We start from the raw sequence: 22,688 nt of genomic DNA, 5'->3' as shown, positions 1-22,688 counted from the left end.
TAAATCACTTAATTTTTTATTTGATTCGATTTAGTATTTGTGAGTGAGATGCTCTCTACTGGTTTTAAGTTTCTATCTGAGAGGATGAAGCTTTTCAAAGTAAACAAAGATAGAGGTGCAATTTTATAGTGTATTTATGATTTTTATGAGCATTTATATGTACAGTGCATATAAATAATTACTTCAGTATATACATATGATTTCTTGAAGGAATCTGTGTTTACAGTTCAGAATATTGAAGTAAATATTTGGCAGTGCTCTTCTACAGTTTTTTACATCCCACTTTCAATTAAACTTAAAATTCAGCAGCATGTTAGATCATGTATTTTTTATTTCATAGCTTAATATTTTCATGCATGAATGTTTTGCCTTGTTCATAATAAGTGTAATGAGAAGAATTTGCTTTTACAATTGAATATATTATCAAACAAGCTTTGCTGTGAAATGAGGGCAACTGAGGACTAGAAAACTGCAGATTTGCACTGATAACTTAATCTGAGATATATGTATAAAAATAATATGCCTTATTTTTAATATGCATATGTTAATATATATAATATAAAAATGAGGACAGTTTTGGGTAGGATAGGCTGCAGTGTGCTACACACTACTCATTTTCATCAGGTTTAGAGAGCAAGCAGTCTGAACTCTGTGATTTAAGTCTTTTACAGTATCTTTTGTTAACCAGTCACAGTGGATATATTTTAAAGTGTTACCACAGTTCTTAATGAGATTTTTCTGAGCTGCTGTTGATTAACTCACTAATTACTTTTTCTTTTGCCCTCAGATAACGTTAAACATTTTGCTAGATCCCATCAAGCTCTTTCAAATTGTGCAGCTACACCTTGACAGCTGAGCACACCTGCTGTCAAACAGTAAGGACTAAGCCACCAACTTCCCTTTGCTCATCTTGCCAGCTAACAGATTTGTTCTTAAATCTGCAGTATTTGCAGTTACTTCCCCCCAAAAAATACCCCAAACAACCAGGTATACTCTTTTAACATTCTAACATTCCATTCAGCATTTTTTTTGCTTAGATAACTACAACCAGTATTGTTCAAAGTAAGAAAACTCTAGACAGTGAAAAAACAGAAGCTCAAATATTGCAGCACTTACCCCAAAAGAAGTTTTGCTGACATGGTGTCACTGAACTGAACAGGCTGTTTGATGCCATAGTCCCTCTCGGTTCACTCAGAGCTTTCACCTTCTGGTGCAAATACTTCTTGGATCCTCAAACTGAAAACAGAAACCATAGCCAAATCTTGTTTTAGTTTTACTGTGTCCTTGGATTGCATAGACTCTACAGTTGGTTTTTTCTCTGTCAAAAAATTGTGTAGTGCTGGTAACATGTGAAAAGGAAGGCAACAAAACAAAAAAATAGAGAATGAGCAAATATTTGAAGGACCTACTATTACTGCATAGACTGTGGTTAGAGAGCACTTACTGACTCTGTTGGTCTCAGTGGCTGGTAGTGACCTGCGGAGATTAACCATTTAAAAACCAGAGACTCCTTTCTGTCCTCCTGGAGAAAGTTTGCACCGCACTTGTGGTTCTGTGGTTGTTTGTGAGGCGAATGAAGCATTCACACAATCCAAAAAAGCAAAAGCTTTAAAACTCCTTTTTTTTGCAAGCACTGTTACTGGAGCGAGCGAGTCATGTGGCTGTGACATCAGAGGACTCCAAGTAGGACTGCCTACACTGTGGCTTTTTCTTTTTCTCCTTTTTTTTTTTTTCCTTTTTTTTTTTTTTTTTCCTTTTCAATTTTTTTCTTTTTTTAATTTTTTTATATTTTGACAAAAGGCCTGTATAAGGCCTTCCTGGCATTCAGAAGGACATAGCTTTTTAATTTTTGTGACTCATGAGGCTTTGGAGAGAGTACAAAATGCTGTAAGAGCCCAAACTTCTGTACAGTTAAAGCATATGGACAGCAGAACTTTATTTGTACTCTCAGTTCAGGTTCCCCCCACTCTTCTTCCCCCTCCTTTTTTTTTTTTTTTTTTTTTTTTTTTTGTTCTCCTCCCATTCCCTCTCCCTCCTTTATTATTGTGTCTGTGGAAAAGTGAGCAAAATTGGCACAAGTGGCTGTGTGAAATTCTGAACAACAGTGATGATTTGCAATAATTTACATCTTTGGATTGTATCACGATCTTAGGTCTGCTTCATATTTGCTGGGTGGCTGGAATCCTTCTGTTTTACTTTTTCTCCTTGTCGTCTTATACTTGTGAATCTGTAACTCATTGTAAGAAACTTTACCTTTCCTAAGGTCTAGTAGCAGGCTGCTTGTTGGGGTTGTTTTTTTCACTGTAATTGGCTGTCACAGAAGTGTTAGTCTGGGGATTCCTTTGCAAATCTTAAATCATGTCTGCCTTGCTTTACATGCCTTCAAAACTACTTGGCAGTTTTATGTGATGCAAATTAAGGGCAATTATGTTTCTTTTCTATTTGGGGCAAAATATGTCATTTGGCTATCATAACTGGTGGTGTGCAGCAGTTTGGGAGTGATGCTTTGGAACACTGGCATTGGGAGGATTTAACGTGGACATTGTGTGACAGAGTGAGCTGGGAGGGTTGGGAGCTTTTGGTTATGCTTACATTAATTCCTTATTATAGTTCTGGTGTTTAAGGGAAATAGAACAGTCTTAAACTTTTGGGGAGACTATAAATAACTTCATTCACCAGTTAATGTTAACACTTAGTTTTAAAATGAAACATAAATTTGATGCATATGTAAGATTCAAATACTTAATATCATCTGTGTGCATGTGTGTATGATATTTTTTTATATTCTTAACATATTGTAACTTTAATTGTGTAACATAAACCCTGACTGTACTGGTACAGAGTGGGTTAACAAAAGCAGTATTTTTTTGTTTATAATGGAGGCTTTGAAATAAATTGCAAAGTGCTGTGTGTAGTAAGGAATAATGTGCACAGACAGTGTGTATTAGTAGTCTTGATTTGCTCACTCAGATTCAGAACAAAATTGGAAACATCTTTGAGAAAGTATCTCATTTTTTGCCTCTTTGGACATTATATCTAGAACTTTTCATATTATCCTGATTGTACCACAGATGCACTGTCGTTTTAAGTTTTAGCTGAATACATTTTTTTCCTTTTTATTTTTTTGTGATTTTTTTTTTGAGGTGCAGAAGAACCATATAAAACATTTTCTAGATATCATTCGGCTTTTATTTATAAAATAAAATACATCTCTTTCATGCTGCCATCCCTTCTATTTTGTTTTCCTCTTAGTCTGAGCTTTCTTGCTTAGAAATTGGCCAGGAATGGTGTGATATGAACAGCTGGAGGTGTGGGTGGAGAGCAGGTTCTCTGTTTTGTGGGGATGGGACAAATGAGAAAAGATTTTTCAGTAAAAATAGATTGTTTTGATTTTTGTTATCTAATGATAAAAAAACCCCAAACCCCTTCTATATAAAAACTTCTTTCATAATAATTATTGTAAGGTAAATTGCATTGTTCTTCATTCAGTACTTTGAGAGTTATTACATGTTGCCAAACACAGAGAATTCTAACATAAAATGAAAAAGAAGTATTCTGCAAAAAACCCCTTCCACTTAAAAGTAAGGGTGATATTTAATTCTTCTATTCATGGATTCCTTTTATTATTGTTTTCTCTGTATGGTTAAGAGCAAGAATGAAAAAAATCTTAAGGGTATAAACACAGTGGAAAGAATACTGATCTTTTCATATACACATTATATTTGTATGCATTAAAGTTTTAATCAACTTATGATGCAGCAAAAGCTTTTGGAGGTTGTTGTCTCCTAAAATGTAGGCTCAGAGTTTTCAACTACAGTTATATATTGAGGATATTTATGAACTTCTATTTGATGGCAGGTAGGTGCAGTATTTTTAAATAATAGCTGTTCTCTTGACCTTAAATACTTATTTCTATTCATATGAAAAAGTAGTTTGATTTTCAAAACTCTGCACTTTATTTTTAGTCATATCATTAGTATTAGAATATTGAGCTTCCTACGGAAGTCTGAATATAAAAAAATATTGCATTGAAATGTTCTTCTCAGTTTTTTTTCCTGAATGGCTTTTTCATGCTTTTACTTGTGTATGCAGAGTTATTTTCTGACTTTGTTGCTGTGCTTTGATCTGATACCTTTAAGATTTTTTTTTTTTTAATTCTTCACCTGTTAAAATCCAGAGCACTACAAAGAAGTCTTCATCTAGTAAAGCAAAAGCCACTAAAAGCAGAAAACCAAATACTGTAACTGTGTAATCAAGATGTAATTTGTAAAAACTGTCACTGATAAAAATGCAGGTTTTTTAATATAGAAACATTATAAAGCCAAACTTTGAGACCAAATACCTGTGAAACTGGTGGCTTCTTTTTGGTATAGTTTGCACTTCTGATGACACATGCAAGAATGCTGAAAATCCACCCGTGTAAACCAGTGTCTTGATTGTAGACTAATGCTTGACAGGCTCTTGTTTAAAAGGTAGATCTGCAAAAATGGAAGTTCACTTCTGAGTTCCACAGGGGATGCTTTGAGTCCCAATTACACTTACAAAGGAAGTATTATGCTAAGGAATTTCTCTGGTAAACTATGAGCTTGATCTTTGATGACAAATGAAATCTTAAAGTCAATTGTAATGCAACACTAAAAGATAATTACATCTTTCACTGTTCTTGAAACGTGTTTTGGAACTTTTATGCTGTGCTTTATTTCTAAACATTTTGCCTTATGTCACTCAAAATTCATCCAGTGTATAAACAGTGTAATACCCTGAATGCTGAAAGTTTATTTGTACTTAAATGTTTGCTTCTATGCTACAACTGGAATGATATAAATACTCTGCTTAGAGCAGAGTGATGACAAACTCGTTAGATTGCATTTACTTACAAGTTTTACAATATATACGATAACAAGATGCTGATTTTTATAAATCAAAAAGTCCTGGTGCAATTGCCTCAGATGCAGGTATTCACTGTAGGTGTTGTTAATGTATCTGTTTCCACTAAAGCAGTTTTTTGGGTATTTTTTTTCTTTGAGTGAAACCTTTTCCCTTGGCACTGTTTTTTCAAGCAATCTGAGGAGTAATTATAATTTTTCGAGGAAGAAAACTGTGTTTTCTGTAGGTTCGCAGCCGTTTAAAATATGTTTGTTCAGGTAGTTGCATGTTTTGGGAAACTTCTGTTGTTAGACTTGGGTATTTTGCAGACTTCTCATTTCCATCATCTCTTCAACACTAGAGTGTGTTGATACTGCTTTACACTAACCTTTTAAAGCAAAGACTGAAACTGCCTGTTGATTAAAAAAATTTGCAACAGCAAGGTTATTTCAGTATTCATCATTTTAAAACAGTACTTATTGCAAAAGGAGCAGTGAGCATCTGAGTGTTCCTGCTGCCTTTCTCTGCCTCAGAACCTTTTTCTAGGCAAGATATGATTTGAAGTGGATGCTATCTGGGACCACTAATGTAGAGGGGGAAAAAGTACAGTTACCTTTCTAGGGTAAACAGGTTTTGTCTGTTTTTTTTTCTACAGTGCAGTCAGACTATTGAAGAGCACATTAAGACTTAAACTGAACTGTTGTTTAAATTAAAGATATGGTCATCTCTTAACCAGTGAGTACATCATGGAATAGCAAGTAGTCAAAAACTGTTTTCATTCACTTTGAGTTGCCACTTCTTTCTTCATAGCATACCGAGTTATTCTCCAGTGGAATAATCTAACCCCTGATCAAGCTTTGAATAAGGGGCTGCTACATCTTAAAGGTCAGGTGTGTCTCATCTTGATTCTTCCTGCTCAGACTTTTTTTTGACAAGCATTACTTTCCTTGTGCTCCTATAACTTTAGGCTGTACAGCAACTGAGATGCATCCATTCTAAACAGTCATATATGGTGCTTAAGATGATCTTAACCTCCTAGTTATTTTCTCCTGTCTGTATTTTTTTTTTTTTCAAGTTAACTTACAGAAAATATGGGAAACTTGTCTCATATAACAGCTGAGGATGTGGCTAGGTTAAGGCAGGAAACTGCTACCCACAATGCAATGTTACATACACTACCACTTAATAAAATTTATTTCAAACATGCTACTGACAAAACCAAAGAAAAATAATATCCTAACTATGCTAGTTAGTACACTAAATATATCTAGGGAAAAGTGAAAGTAATCTCTCCAGAGCCTTTCCTGCTCCTAGGGTACAATGCTACTGGTAGTTAAACCAGAGCAGAACTCGGCAGTTAAAAGCAGTGGCCTATTTTTAGAAAATATTCATATTTCTCTGGAAATTACTGATTATGTGCTTTTTAGTAACAAAGTTCTTTTATAAAGACAGGATTCAGATAAGTTCTCATCTCAGGTTTTTCTGGTTGGCAAAATACCCTCTTAGGTAGTTTTAAAACTGGCAACTTTTCGCGCTTCATCCCATTTTCACTGAATCTTACCTTTACTGCAGCCAAGCAGCCTTTTACCTTTCCTTCCCACTTTTAATCTCTTTGTAGGTTGGCATGAAAATATTTTCCAAGTCATACATGGGAAAGGAACTGAAAAGAGGAAAGTTCACCTTCTTCAACCCTGAAGATTTAGGAGCTCCAGTTGTTTTATTTGATTGCCTGCAATTTGAACAGTGTAGTAATTTGTGAGAGGTAAATAATTAGGTTGAATCTTAAGATAAATTTAATACACTCAAATACTCTGCATATATTTCCAAGTATCAGACAGAGATACATATGAGGTCACTGATGCTGTGCCACAAATGTCTTGAAAATCTTGTTCAGGATATATTCTTGTTTCTGTTTGTTTTTAAATGCATGTATATTAAGGGCGATCCTCTTACAGAAGGTTTTTGAAGCGCTTGACTCTCTAGTTAGAGAACACTTATCAAGAACAGCTGCTGTAGTGCTGTGGATCCTATCCATGGACTCATGGTGGTCTGCTGAACAACGTTCTTCAAGTTTGACAGGTGAGACAGAGACTCTCCAGTGCCACTGCTTTTGGATGAATCTAGCTGTGGTTGGAGAAAGTGCATCTTGCCAAAATATATGGGTAAGACCACACACAGTCTTTAAAATAGTTATTGTAAGCTTATTTTTAGGCAGTATATGTCTTGACAGTTCTTTTATTTGCATGCCAGTTTCACTGCTGCTTATAGATTTTTCATTTATTTTAGTAATGGCAATTGCAGATTTAGATCTATGTTTGTAAAGCTTTTGCACAACATTTACACTGGAAAAATACAGACTTGCTACTTTCAAACCTCAGTCAAGATTAGAGAACAGATTTTAAAAGATATTAAGGCAGAGTATTTATGCTCTTCAGATTTGGTGTCACTGTTTTTACATTCAACCCCATTTTCAGGGGCATAGTTCAGCAGTAAAAATTTGCTTCTGGTTTTAAAGTTATACCAATTTTAGTAGCTTCTGTGCTTGTATAAGTCTGCAGCAGTGTGGATTTAGGACATGAAATTAGTTCAGTAAGTAATAAAAATGAATTGTTTTTTTCTTAAATGGCATACTTATTAAATACTGAATTAGAATCTGTATTTTATATATGTTATAACTCCTGGACAGTATTTTTCTTGTATATTTTAATATGTAGACTATTCTTTGCATTCTAAGTGCCTGCTTCAACAGTTGGCTTCATAATGTGCATTTAAAATATTGTGTTTAACTGACAGTGTAGAAGGGGGTTGTACCCTGTAGAATTTCTGAGTAAACAATACCCATTTGCTAACTTTCAGAGCAGATGTTTTTTAAATACCCCAAGAGAAATTAAATATAATACTGAAAAGGAATATCATAAACCATTCATTGGGTAGTGATGCTTAAAAGTTATGGATTCAGAACGTGTTTTTTTCCCTAGTTCTGTATTTTCCAGATTATCTTGCATAATTAATGCATGACTATTTCTCAACAAAACATTACTCATTTTTTATTACTAAACTTTGCATAGGACCGTTGTTTATAGCACTGGACTTTACAGACAATTAAGGAAATAGTCCCTGCCCTGAGGAATATACAATTAAATATATGCAGCCAGCCATTTAAGAAAAGTATGAAAAAGAGGGAGGGGAAAAACCCCATTATAATAAACAGCAGTAAAAAAATAAGTGAAGAACTTCATGGGGAAGGGTGAGAAGTTAGTTGTAATTTTATTATTAACTTTCTCCACATATTCTACTGTGAAAAGTATTAGTTATTTGTCTGCAATTGGCTGGTTTTGTTTTCTGCGTGAACTTGAGCATGATGGCTGATCATCATGGCTCCTTCTCTATATTTTGAAAAAAAAAACAAACCCAACCCCAAAACATTTCCTTAAGCAGTGATTTCACAGGGAGGTATTTCTCTGCTGTTTATGATGCTTAACTGAAGTTTGAGATCCTCAGTCCTGTACACAGTATTTTTTAGGAATAAAAGAAAAAGCAGATTCAGGTACTTCCATCCTGTTTCCTGTTTCTTTTAATGTGTTTTTTCTTTCTTTCTTCTTGTTTTTGTTTTTTTTTTTTTTTTAAAGTTTTTCATACCTGGATTTGCTACTTTTTCAGAGCTTGTCAACAATCTAAGCTTTCCCTTCTAATTAAAAATGTATTGTGGTTTTCTGTTGGAGGAGAGATCTGAAGATCATTCATGAGAAAAGAGAGTTGAAAAGAGGTTGAGAAGGGAATGGAAAGAATAAAATCGGAAGGAGGAGAGTTAAAAGAAAACCTTGGGTTTTAACCAGCTTTAACAGTATGGCTCCCCTTTTGTAGTGAATGAATATTGAAGGTGAGGAGTAATGAAGACATTGGAACAGGATGAAGAACCAGAAGATGCAACCCTTTTCCTGGGCACAGCAAACATAGGAGTAAATTGCCCTCTGGTCTCCAAGGCCAATTGTGAACCCCAGTTTGTTCTGAAATAGCCAGTTCAGAAGTGCCTGGCTGTGCTCAGTGTGGTGTTGAACTCCTTTGGAGGGAATTGGGCTGTCTCTGCATAGCACTTAAAATGGCCTTTGGAGGAGTGCCTGAAGAATACTAGAACCAGGGATGTTGGGAAGAGTGTGGGAGTTGTTTGTGTAGATTTCTAGTGCCTGATGTGTTGTGTCCTGGGGAATTGGTTGATTTTTCACTCTAGGAAGAGAAAGCAGGAGCATTTATAGACAGTCTGTTCAATGTTGGCCAGATAAGCAGGTGTCAGTTCTTTTTAATGGACATTTTTTGTCATGCTCTAAGTAACAGACTGCTTAGTAACTGAAGGGTGGTAACGGAGAAGAAAAATAAAAATGAATTGCAATCATTCCTTCCACTCATACCTCTTCCTCCTCTGACCTTCCAACCCCAAAAGTGAGGAAGCTGCACTGTTTTTAGAGAGACCCTGTGGTTTGGTTGCCAGAATCCAGACCTGTAAGATAAATAGTGCAAGCTTTGAGGAAATATTCTGTGTGGATAGGACAGTATATGTGTTGCTTATTAATACTTAGCTATTTTATCACTTTAACCATTTATTTCTGTTCTCTTGAGATGGATAAATAATCATTTGTTTTAAGAAGATAAATCATTATCTAAATTTGTTGGCTCCACGAGGAAAGTGTCTAGTAAGCAATCAAAGAAATCAGTTCTGTGTAGTATTGACAGTTGGGTAAACAAGGTTCTTTTAATTTGGAGACCCAGCCCATAAGGAAAGTAAACTGTTACATTTCCATTTCAGAGTGCAAGTTCTGGGTCTGCTGATTGGCTGGATTTAGTCTGAGGGGTCAGAGGTGCTAAAAAGGATGAAATTTGTGTTTTGGTACAAAATTATGCAGATGGACTGTTGGGTATTTCCTATTTAAGGACAGGCTGTTGCTATGAATAGGCACTTAGCATCTCAATTGTTTTTGGAGCTGAATGGCCAAACTCTGTTGGGGAGTGGAACAGGAGTGTGTTGGACCAGGAGCACTAAACCCAGTGCTGTTGAAAAAATTCTACAATGTAGTCACAAATTGACCCAGCCTGAAAAACATGTAGTGTTTGCTTGTATGTTCTAAATGCTCTCCTGCAAGCATTCTGCTTCTGGAGTGGTGTTTCAGTTGTTCCAGGCCTGAATAGACTTTGAAATCAAAGTTATTACTGTGTGAAGATTAGTTCAAGAAACAAAGCAATCTCTGTTTCATGTACCTGCATATCCAACATCATGTTAATTGTTTAATATCTGCATGGAATAATTTGGGCATGGCATTTCAATGAAATCTCTATTTTATGTGTGTGGGATCTGCATTCTAGATTATATTCTTAACATTTATTTTCTACTAAAATCCATTAGATGAGGTTGGCTGTAAGAGTTCTGTCCTCTGTGACACTCGTCTCCTCTGGATTCCATAGTCTGTAATTGTGATGCCAGAGCAGCTCCTTGTAGCCAGAGTCATTGTGTATTTTGGGAACCCATGGGGATGTAAGGCTTGATGCTACCAGACTGTTTTTTAAGCTCAAGCAGTGCTCTGGGCAGTTGCTGCTTTGCCAAAACCAATGCTGAAGGAAATGTGGCTTTTCGTGAGCCAGAGTTCATTCCCATGACATGGGCTTTGGGTTGGGGCTCTCAGAAATAACTGTAATCTCTGAAAAGTGTAAAATGTAAAACATCTAACTTTCACAGTTTGTGCCTCTATGTCTACGTAGTAGAGTATGTCTAATTTTAAAAACAAACTTCCATAATTGAGATTTGGGAATAACACAGAATATTTGATTTGGTTTGTCATCATTATCCTACTCATTTGGTAAAATGACTAATTTTCTTCAAAGTCTTTGGAATTATTTTTTTGTTTTTCCTTTTTATGAACATCTAAATTTTATTTTTTTTTTTCTCTTTAAGTCCAGTTTTGCCCAGTATGAGTTTGAGGCAGCTTTGCAGATGAATGTTTATATTTCAGTTTTGGGAAAAATTATACCAGTATGTTCAGAAATGGAGTATTTGCAGTAGTAAGTGGCATCTTTACAAGCTAAACATAATGATCAAAGAGCTGAAGAAATAACAAATTTAGTTGTCTTTTGGACAAAATTACAATGGAATAGCCTTTGGTTTGTCATTTAGCTTCTGCATGATTTATTTTTCTTCTCTCTTAATTGAAGAACAAATCCAATTCATAACTGAATGCAATTCAATCTTCTCATTTTCTGATGTGGGTAGAAAATATCTGTTTTATCTGTGTATCGGAGCTACAGTAATTCAAGCTTTATTTTTCCTTTTGAATAACTGAAATAAACTTAAAGAGCCAGACATTATTACGCCCAGTTTTTTTGGAATTCATGAATTTTACAGAACAGTTACTTTTTGAGTGCTTTTCTGTTCTGCTCTCGTCAGTAGCTATTCCTTGATTGGACATGTGACAGATACACAGTGAAAAGAATATATTTTCTGCAAGGTTGCCTAATTGTTTAGAGGTGGATTCTGAAGATCTTGCAAATAGAACTGTGCCCAGCTTATAGGATGGATTTGGGTCTTTTCCTTGTTTGTTTTGTTTTCTTTTGTTTACCTGTTTTTCCTTGTATTTGTCTTCCTCTGCTAAACTCTAGACAAATACTAAGTTGAAGAAATTAGCACAGAAAATATAGAAATAAGTTTTCCAGTGACCCTCCTTGCACCCATCTGTATTTGGTACATTATAATGGTGTTAATTGATTGCATTTTTTTTGTCATCTCTAGAACTCCTGACTCTTTGCATGGGAGGAATGCTGCTCACTCCAGAGTTGGTTACTCAGAGATTTTCTCGTTACTGTTTGCTCATTCTATGGCTGTTTGCCATCTTTCCTGCACAGTATTCAAACTCTAGTATGAAGAATTACTAACTTTCATGTGCTCTGCTGGCACATGTCACACTATGAGAATACTTAACAAATGTTAATTATGTTCTTCTCTTCACAGTACTCTTGGGGGAAATATGTTACTCTTAGTGTCAGATATATAGCTTGGTTGGGGTTATGCAGAGAATAAAATTAAAGAAGTAAATGACAAATAAAAACCCAAAGTGTCTCAGTCATTCTACAGCACACAGCTGGGGTACTTGTGAAAATGCTTAGGTTTATCTCTGCATCTTTGTAAGTTTATCCAGTTCATTTTGTCAATGATGGATGTGTGAACCACTAAAATCCAATACTAAGGCTTAAAGAGTGGATAATTATTGACCACCTCTGAAAGGGGGCACAGCTGAATGGGGTGTTCTGGTCTAATGTGATGTTTCTGTTTTCTTGTACATAGATGAGCTTCATTACTTGTGTTTTCCAAACATAAAATTGGCAATTTGAAAATCAGCATGTCCAGAATTATGATCAAGAGCCTGTGCAACCTTTTATAGATTGCAGTGGAGATCAGATTTCATCACAATACTGGAAATGGTTGATTGAGGCTACAAATCTCCTGTACCTGAATACCAGTTTTTATGTGGCCTTAACACCTGATACATTGACCATGTAGTTGTTAGGTAAATTCCTGTTGCAAATACATGGTTCTGTTCAGCACTTCACATGTCCACAATCTTATTTAAGTCATTGTTACACTCCATCTCCATTTTGGGTGAAGATAAAAAAATCCAAAACCCCAAAAAAACCACAAAAAAACCCCCAAAAACAAAACAAAAAAAAACCCAAACCAAAAACCAAACAAAACCAACAACAATAAAACTCTGTGTTGATAGAAACTGGCCTTATGTAGCATTAATAAATAAAAATCTTAGTAGTTGTCTAAACTTCAAATCAAAGAAATGTCAATCCAAATTCTGACCAGTGGTTTGGTTTTTTTGTTGGCTTTGGGTAGTCACTTGAACTTGGCACATGTTTGTCCTGGCTTGATAATTCCCTTCATTTACCATAAATCAGGAAATATTATGCTGAAGTTATTGCAATTTTATGAAAATAAAAGCTGTAAAAAAACAGAGACTATTTTAGTGATAAAGGGCTGTAAACTGGTGCTTGAGAGATGAAATTAGAGTCCTGTTTGAGCCCTCAGGTTTTGAGGTGAATTGTTCTGCCTTTCATTTGGTCATTGTAAAAAAGTTTTGTTGTTTCCTTAAGCATCAAAAAATTTATTTTTGAGGGCTGTTTACATCCCAGTGATGAGGGTCATAGGAGTACCAAGATCAACTGAGTTTGCCTCTGCTTATTTGATGCATTTTTTAGTCCCCTGTACCTCTGAGGAACAGAGAAGGCTCCCTGATACTTTGCCATGAAAGTGAATATTAAAAAATATAAAAATAAAATATAAATATAAAATATGAATATAAAAGTGAATATTTCACTTAGGTGAAAGTGAACATTTACAAATAGATTAAAAGCAAAGTAATACTATGATTTTTTTAAAATTTTGTCTACAATGAGCACTAGGAAACATTTGTTTCCTAGAGTATTAGCATCTCTCAATTGATTTTAATCCCTTCATGGAATCTCCTACAAGTTTTCTAATGTCAGGTTTTCTGCTGTGCTTCTTCCCAGTATCAGATTTAATATCCTGGGAAATGCTTGAGTTAACGGAAGAAATTGCTAGTGACTGTGGTACTGTCATATTTGTGAATTTATGTTAATACTGAGCCTGTGTCTCTAGGGGGTTTTTCAAATTTTAGAAGGGTGCAGAACATAAGCAAGTGCTCTACTTAATCTTGTCGATTAAACATCACATGGAGTCATCAGGGTACAGTCACTGCCGGTCCCTCGTGCCTCTCTCAGTATAACTCATTTCTTTGTTAAGAAAAAAAAATCGGGGCACTTACAAATCTTGTGTAAAACTAGACATTTCAACCGAGATCAACATTTTGTTGTTCAAAACAGGATAACAGCTGTGACTTTGTAAGCTACTGTTAGTGGTTTTTAGGAGCTAATTTGTCAGCTCGCTGGCACGCTGAGCTCATTTGCCGAAAGAAGTTGATGTCATCTCCCATATCACTCCTTGTCAGAGCTCAGTGTCTCCTCTGCTGGAACCAGTGAATCCCAAATAAAACACTACAGACCAGGGCTGTTTGCCAGTGGCATTAGTTTTCTGTCTATGTAACTTCAGTTTAGAGCTTTCATGACTAAACACAAATTTCAGTTGTCATGTGAGAGTTGATCACCCCTTTTTTTTGTATCCTCCATCCATGATATGTGGCTCTTTTCTGTGTGCTTTGAATTAAAAAAAAAAATGCAAAGAGCAGAAATGTTTATTATTTTCAAGTATTGCCACTTAATTTATTCAAACAGCATTCAGTGTGGTTTGTTACTGCTTTTTCCTCATCTAGCACAAAGTAAGGACTTATTAATGGCCACAGCTATTGACTAAAAATAAGGTTTCTTTGAAGAATGAGTGAATGTCTAAATCAGTGGTTATCAATTAAATGTCAATACAGGGCATTGTTTCAACACAAAATTGTTTATAATTACTGTTGAACAACCTTGTCAAACTGTGAACTGATATTTTCAGTTTATTCATATTATTCATATATTCAGTTGATTATATTCATATTTTCTGTCTTACTGCTAAGAAGTAATTGCAACAGTCAGGGAATTTGGTAGTTTCGATCTTCTGATAAATTGCTCAGTGGCTTTTTAGTAGCCTCAGTAGCTTTACAATATGCAGTGGGATGTAAAGAAGAGATCCTTTTTTGTAAGACACCAGCCAAATAAAAGATGAGAAATTTAAGAGTAATAATATTTAATTTTTGCATTAGAGCAGTCACTTGCAAGGTCTACCAAGGATCTTCATAGAATAATAAAATCTCCTGAGTTGAATGGGACTCACAAGAATCATCAAGTCCAATTACTGGCTGTGCACAGGACAGCCCCAATAAATCCTCACTTTTCCATCCTGGAGAAACCAGAAAGCTAATGGCAAAGTTATTGGGAGAGTGAAGTGGTGATTGTGTGGAGTCACCCAAAGATTGCACAGAATTGAGTGGGTGACAAAACAGGTGAAATCTGTTGCAGGTAAACCCACATGAACTCTGTACAGTTTATTGTCATAGAAAAAGATTCATACTGGAGAGCTCTAAAAGAGAGGCTTAGTAGTTGCCAAAAATTGATTGGATTTTAGAGAAAGTATCTAAGCAAAACAGTGTTACTAATAATTCTGCTGTTGTGTTCATCCAGTTATTCAAAGCAATATTCTAGAGCTGAATGAATTCTGTACAAGGAGGAGAAACTAAACTGGCAGGGTGTTAAAAGCCTGGGAAGACACAACTGGGAGGGGAATGTGATAGAAATCTGGAATTACGAGCAATGCGGTGAAAGTGAATGGAAACAATTATTTCTCTTTTTCATAACAAAAAGCAGGGGCACCTAATTAAATTATCAGATGGCAGGCTTAAAATGAATACAAGGAAGTATTTTTTTTAACAGTGCATAATTAAAGTGTTGAATTCATCAACAAGACACTGAAGAAGCCAAAAATTACTGTAATTTAAAAAAATTAAGAGAAGACCGTGGAGGTGGAGTTTATCTATATGTATATGTCTGGTCATAACCTCAGGCAACACTTCAGGTCTGTTGGAGAGAAGACCAAGGAGGGATTTTCTCTGAGCATTCAATACTGGTCTCTGTGGAGAGAATTTGATCTCTGTGCAGATCCCTGTTCTGAAGGGTTTGTGTATAGATGAGCTGATAACAGCACAGAGATTATAGTGCTACATACTGTGTACCAGGGTATTACCATGGGGAAAGTCACCAGATCTTCAAAGATTTGATCTAAATGCATAAATGAGGAAGTGCTGTAAAATCAGGATACAGGAACATAAACACTTTAATTGCTTATGCCTATAAAGGTAAGTGGGCTTTGCTTCTGTGGAAGTATTTTCAAAAGTATTTGACCTCAGTAGTATTCACTGGCTTTGTAATTTATTGGTCATCCATGCATTAATATTTCAACTGTGAATTTTAAAAACAGGTGTTTCTCAGTTTCATTTTATCGGGCTGGTCACTGATTTTTTTCTGATTTTCCCATTTAAACTTGCCTTCATTTATTTTAAAGTCTGTTTCTTTGGTGTATTTTGTGCTCCAGTTGTTGATATTTTAATAACTTTGCCTGGTCTTCCTGAAAGAATTGGCCTACTGAAAGCTGTATGACTGTCCTCAGTGTGACTACCCTCTGTGTTCTAAAGCTGAGGATTCATAATGTGCCAAATTACTACTTCAAAAACTCTGGATAATGCTGGTTTTAAATAATCTGAACCTTAATCTTACAGAATCAAAGAATGGTTTAGGTTATAATGTACCTTAGAGAGCCTCTTGTTCCAGCCCCTGCCATGGGCAGGGACACCTTCCACTATCCCAGTTTGCTCCAAGCCCTGTCCAGCCTGGCCTTGGACACTTCCAGGGATCCAGGGGCAGCCACAGCTTCTCTGGGCACCTCTGAAGTCCTTTTCTGGGGATATAGCGCCACTGAAAGATATGTCAATGCCTATGGTATTAAGGTTACTAACATTCTATTAATTCTAAAATGATAGATTTTTGGGAAATATTAATTTTTATATTTAGTATATATCTTTTATTTTCCCCTAAAAGTGTACTTTGATGAATCTCTTTGGGCATAAATTTGCTTCCATGTCATCCTTGAGTATGAAAAAAAATTAAGACTTAAGGTGTGCTTAATAATGAAAAAAATCCAGTAGCATTTAAAAATACATCATCAGATGGTAGTTTGTAATGTCTTAACATGCTGGACAGACAAAATGTACTGAAATTACAATGTATATATGTGTTATTATACATCTAATTTGAGAATTTTCTTTTCTTTTGGTTTTGCATCCAGCATTTATCATCTTGCATTTCAACTACACACTTATATATATGCCTGAGGGTGAACTGTCAGCCATTTCAACATAGTAAACTAATAAATCTAGTAGAACTTCTTTTGAAAGATTGATTGGTGCAAATGTAACTGATTTCATCAAAAGCATATTCAGAAATCACTTCAAAAACGTTGGTACCATGTTTGGGGATTGCAGAAGGACCACACATATTGTCAGTGATTCTTTACTGGTTGTATAAAATGCAGACCTGTTTTCCCTGTATCTTGGTTATTTCCAGAGTTAGTAGGTAAAAGTTTCTAACTTCCCCTTCCTCTTTCTCATCCAATGAAGAGTAGCAGTTTTGTGGTCTGACTGATTTCTGCACCACCAAATGATTATGTGAAAGCCTCATCTTTGTCAGTTGCTAATGAGCTGCTTTTCCTTTCGGTTTTTCTTGGATTAAAAATTGAATATCCGTAGTAAAATAGTCTCACCTGTAGGCTCTTCCTCCTCCTTCTGCCTGTAAATGACCCCATCCCCAAAGAAGTTTTGAATATAGTCCATTGATTTTTTTTTTGGTTTGTTTGTTTAGGGTTTTCTTGCTCCAGGTGACATGGAAAATTTATATCAGCACAAATGTATTTTTTGTATTTTGATAAGGGTTCCAGGGCAGGATGGTAGGGTGAAATTTTTGTTGTATGACCATCTGCCTACTCAGTGTACATGCATGCTTATCTGTGAAGGTGGTGGAGGAGGACATTTGAAATTAAAATATTTTTTTTTCTTGTTGAAAAGGAGAATGCCATTTCTTTGGATGCCTAGACTTTATGGGCTTTCTCAGTGTCTGTTGTTACTGCAGTAGTATGAACTAACAGCGAGTACAACCCTCTCTTAAACAGCAAATTAATTTTGATTTTGCCATAAGTTATGTTTTTCATTTGCTTAATTGTAGCAGTGTGAATATTTTGAAAAGATGTAGAACTGAAAGTACTTTATCCAGATGTGCCTGCTGATTGCTGAAAAAGCCTGGAGTTTGGGTTGAGCCAGACAATTGGCATAATATTGGCATATGTAGAACATCATTAGTAGTTCCAAATATGTGTCATGCAAATATGTGTTTGGGGTTTTTCTCCCTAGAAGTAGCAAGTAAATAACTTTGTTAAAATGTAAGCAAAATGTTTAATTGGGAGCAATTTGTCTTGTTATAACCAACCCATATTGATTCTGTTGTTCATATATTTCATGATTTTGCCTAGAACAGGACTAGAACTGGTTACTTAGGAAGAAACTGTAAGAATTGTGCTAGGGGACAGCTGTGCAATTTCCACCTCATATGAGGGGAAAAAACCCACCTGACCATCAGTCAGTGATTTAAGTTTCTGACATACAAATATATTTCATAAGTTATATATAACAAATATATAACCGGAATTTAGGAATTCTTTAATTCAGCTCTGCCAAGTCTTTCTGCTTTCCATCTGGGCCAGGACATACAGCTGATGAACAACAATACTGTATCTCATGGTTTTGATGGTCTCTCCAAAAGATTCTGCAGTGACACAGGGAGTAGTTCTGTAATGCTTTGCCTTATGGCTCTTCCATCTCATGTTGACTGAATGATTTGGTATTTTTCTACCACCCAGTTGTTTCACATTGATGTTGACAAGGAGAGATCTGCTTTTAATGCCTGTGCTGTTTTCAGTGTTTGAGAATAGCCACAGAACCAATGGTTTTGCTGTGAATTGCAACAGAAGTGTCTCCTGTGTAAGAGGAAAACTGAGTGCAGTCCTTCCACTGGATGAAGAGGAATATTTAGTGTGCTTTGCCTCTGAATCCTTCTGTTACTCAGAATATTTTAACCTCATGAAGTTGGATAGAGTTTTAAAAACACTGAGGCAGTTGTAGTTCCAAAACCTTTTGGGTCTGTTGCTGCTCACTGCCCTCAGTTCCAGGAGAGTGGATGTCTGGACCTTGCTGGTTCTCATTACACTATGCTCTGGACCAGAGGATGGGTCTTGTTAAAGCCCAAGTCCCTCCTCGGTGGTAAATCTCTCAGTGATGGCAGAAACTTCTGTTGTAACTCTTAAGTACATTTTATTTCTGGTGTTAACCAGGCATGAATCTCCTCTTCCTGTTCACTTATGGCTGAATAGTTGTAAGAGGGATTCATTTCATTAACTTCACATTTCTGCTTGTCAGCATATGCACCTGAGCAAGTATGCATAACCTTCTTTGTATAGCCAGCAGTGAGAAACAAGTAATTTTAGGTGGTGATTCCCTTGAAAAGAAGGGTCTAAAATCAGTCAGAAAAATCGTAACACATTTCTCTCCACTGCCTTAGAAGGAAGCAGAGGTCGACTGGGACACAGGTATTTCTCCCCCCACCCAGAAACATCACCCAGAGTGTCTGTGTTTCACCCTGGAGCTGAGGAGAGCAGGGCCAGAGGTGCAGTGTGGTACTTGGATGTTGCCATCAGACTTTTTGCCATAAATGTGTGTTGCTGTACTTATCACACAGTGTTTGTCTCTGGACACATCTTTAGCATAGTTTTTCCACTTCTTTGTGTGAATGGTGCCAAATAGTGTTATTGACTTCAAAGCTTATTTTCTAAGCTGTGTAGCTAGACCTTAATCTCAGATATACTTGGTTTTTTCTTCTTTTTAAATGCACTGACTTTTTTTTTTTTTTTTTTTTTTTCCTAGGGTACAACCACTTTTCTTATAGTTTAGTTAAAATTGGATTTATTCTTGTTACATTTCCATACTTGTATCATTACAACTTCTTAAATAAATGCAGCTAAGAATTTTAAATTTTGTTAGGGTAATCTGTGTCATCTTTCTTTTTCCTTTGGTAATTAAAAAACCCCAAAGAAATGAAAATAATCCATCAGTCAATCCTAAGGCCTTAATACATTCATCACATTTCATCTCTGAAGCAGATCCTGTAGTCACTTTCAGCATTGTTGCTTGTGGAAGCAATTCAGTGAGGCTTGGCTGGGGAAGGGAATCTCCTGAGGTATTACAAATGTAAGAGTAGCACATTGAAGAGACTCTTGCCCTGAAAGAGAAACTATATCTGATTTACAGCACTTTTTTAGTTTATTGGAACTTCTCATTTTTTGATCAGACCCTTAATTTTTTGAAATCTTGGGGAATCTAATATTAGTGATGATAGTAGTGACTGCAGCTTCAGTTTAACTGAGTTCTGAGCTAAGGCAATAGCTTACCTTTCCTCTCTCTCTGCTTGTGGATGGTATGTTCCCCCTTTACCAAGCTTGTGATTTAGATGTCATCTGCAATTTCTCCAAGATTTACCTCAGAGCAATTATGGCATATCTTGCTGCTAAACAATTTGCAAGATAACAGTATTTTCTTCAAACTTTTCAGTCAAAGTTTAATGTCTTGTGATTTATTTTAATTACCTCTGAAAGAAGTTGATTATTTTAGATAATTTTTTTCTTTGGCAACTCCTTTGGAAATGTGTCTGCACAGTTTCTTTGTACTCTGTGATTGGGGCATGAAAGTAATCTTCTGATAATAAAAATTAAAGGCCATTCCAAGAAGAATGAGAACAGTTTGCAAAATAAAATGCACAATCTAAATTAATTTTTGTGGGTAGATTATAGTTAAGATGAGAAATTCTTTTAGTGCAGATAATTTTTTTTCTGAGTTGCTATTTCAAGTTGATTTTCATTGAAATTGCATTATTGTCCTCAGTAGCAATTGAAACAGTGAATGTATTCTCACTTATGTTGCTTTTATAAAATGTATTTCTTCTAAGAAGAAAGTAGGTGATGTTAAATATTTTTTCATTTCAGGTTGAAGTAAAATAAAAATATAAGCAAATCTGAGCTCTTAAACTTTGAATAATACTGTTTAAAAGCAGAAAATTCATATTAGGACAACTCTATAATCAGCTGAGCTGCCTTCTGTTTAATGGAAAGGCTCTTGAGTCCTGCTCAACCAAGGCTGAGAGCAATCACTACAGTCTGTGCTGCTTAAAGGATGGCTTTCTTTCTTTCTCTTTTTTTTTTCCCTCCTCTAAAGAGGAGGTTCATGTGGACTGAATTCCCTTTTACAAAATGGGCATGTTTCCCAGGAAAAACATGATACTTCGCTAATCAGGATGGAGCCTTATCCTGCAACGGGACCTACATTTTGGTCTTTTCACCACATCATTGCTGTTTTCTACATGGACAAAAATAGATATAGAGTAAACCAACCCAAAAAGTCAATTATAGGGTTTTATAGTGATGTACTGTGAAAAATTTGGTCATGTTTTTCATTATACAGAATGTTCTTTCCGAAGACATAAACAGAAAAAAAGCACATATGTTTGATTTTAAAAATAACTGTGCTTAGCTGTTTAAAAATGCTGGAGACGTTTTGGATAGTTCTAAATGATCAGTATCATAATTATATGATAAAACTTCTGTGCAAAGAACTATCTGGTTTATAATTATTTAACTGTTGGGATTTTGGGGTTCAAGAGGTATACTTTAAAAAAATTCTCATACATATCTGAAAAGTCTGACTTATTCATCTTCCTCTCCTCTCTAATCAGGAAGTAACTGTTAAATCTGTGATGTCAGTTTAGGGGGAATGATTTAATTTAAAAAGTATTAACATGTGAAAGGAATATTGGAATGAATGAAAACAATTTGGTCCACTGACATTTAAACCAGTCATTATCCTAGGAAAGCGTAGTGCAGGAGAGATGCTGAGGTAATAACTACAATTACAGTATCAAAGCAATAAAAAATTAATATATAATAATAGAAGTATAAATGAAAACCACATTTTTTCAGTTGTGGGTGCCTGAAGTTCAAGAGATAAATCCGTATTTGGATATCCACAGAAGTGTGGTAAGACTTCCATAGGTGTGGAGCTCTGGCAATGTCACATGTCCAATGGCAAATTGCAAATTCTCAGCACTTCTGCAAATGAGCCATTGGAAAAATCAGCATCATATATATTGAGAGTTGTATGAATGAGAGTAACTACTTTCTGAAGGAGAGAAACTATTGGGTTTTTTAGATAGCTTAACTTGTAGCATTTAATTCTTGCTAAATCTAGAATCCTTGGATGATAGAATGGTTTGGGCTGGAAGAGACCTTAAATCAAGTTCCAACCCCTGCCATGGGCAGGGACACCTTCCACTATACCAGGTTGGTCCAAGCCCCATCCAGCCTGGCCTTGGACACAGGGATGGGGCAGACAAAACTTCTCAACTCGCTGTACAGGCTTATTCCATTGTCTCACCACTCTCACAGTTAAGGAATTTCTTCCTAATATATAATCTAAATATTTCCTCCTCCAGCTTCACTCCATGCCCTCCTAAAAAGTTGTTCTCTGGTGTTCCTACAAGTTCTCTTTAGGTACTGGAAGATACTTTATCAGACTCAATCTAAAATCCTAGAGTTTCTAATAATTGTACTGGGAACTTTAAAAACTTTTGCATGTATATTGCTAATACGTTTTCTTACTAAATTTGCTCATTGTTTTGCTTCACACTGAAGCTATGTCTACTGTTGCTTGTTTAGATTAATATTAAAACACCTTATAATTTTAGTCTTTAAAGGAAAATAATTTATAAAAATTGCTGTTTCTTGAGATTTTTCTATGTACCAAAACCATCAAATGTATGATTTCATAACAGAGATACTACTAATTTGGCTACTGATTTTTTCATGATTTCTAAGCAGTCTGTTTCCTGTTTGCAATAGTTTCTGTTTCCAATGCAGTGACTACTGTCAGATAACCTGCTGCCTGTATAGAGGCCTCCAACTCCTCACCATTGCCAGTCTGTATCATCTCTTATTTCTCCACAGAAAGCAGAACTTGCCCCACCTTTTGATTGACGTGCCATTACTTATAAAAAATACTTTCATTAGGATATTGAGTCATCTCTTGATGTTTTTTGCCAACCTGGAAAAGTTGGATTCTCTGTCTTATGCTTTATTTTCTAGTCACTAACCTATTTTTCCTATCTGTTCAAGATAGATC

At 35.6% G+C, this 22,688-nt stretch overlaps 2 protein-coding genes across 4 annotated transcripts in view; one reads left to right on the top strand and one right to left on the bottom strand.

The window, feature by feature from the left end:
• The window catches only part of RUNX2 (RUNX family transcription factor 2), a 214,806-nt gene extending 213,226 nt beyond the window's left edge, over positions 1-1,580 (bottom strand). For both annotated transcript variants that reach the window (XM_079298412.1, XM_079298414.1), the window contains exons 1-2: positions 1,445-1,580; positions 1,117-1,236 (exon numbers count right to left, since the gene is read on the bottom strand). In XM_079298412.1, the coding sequence (XP_079154538.1) occupies positions 1,117-1,174 (58 nt within the window). In that variant the 5' untranslated portion in view covers positions 1,175-1,236; positions 1,445-1,580. The remainder of the gene's footprint in view (positions 1-1,116; positions 1,237-1,444) is intronic.
• SUPT3H (SPT3 homolog, SAGA and STAGA complex component) overlaps positions 1-22,688 on the top strand; it is a 252,787-nt gene that overhangs the window by 38,150 nt on the left and 191,949 nt on the right. The gene's annotated exons all lie outside the window — the stretch shown is intronic.

This window comes from Erithacus rubecula (genome assembly GCF_903797595.1).
Source record: "Erithacus rubecula genome assembly, chromosome: 2".
Lineage (NCBI taxonomy): Eukaryota > Metazoa > Chordata > Aves > Passeriformes > Muscicapidae > Erithacus > Erithacus rubecula.
Note: the sequence above shows the minus strand (reverse complement) of the source record. Positions and strands in the feature narration are given on the sequence as shown.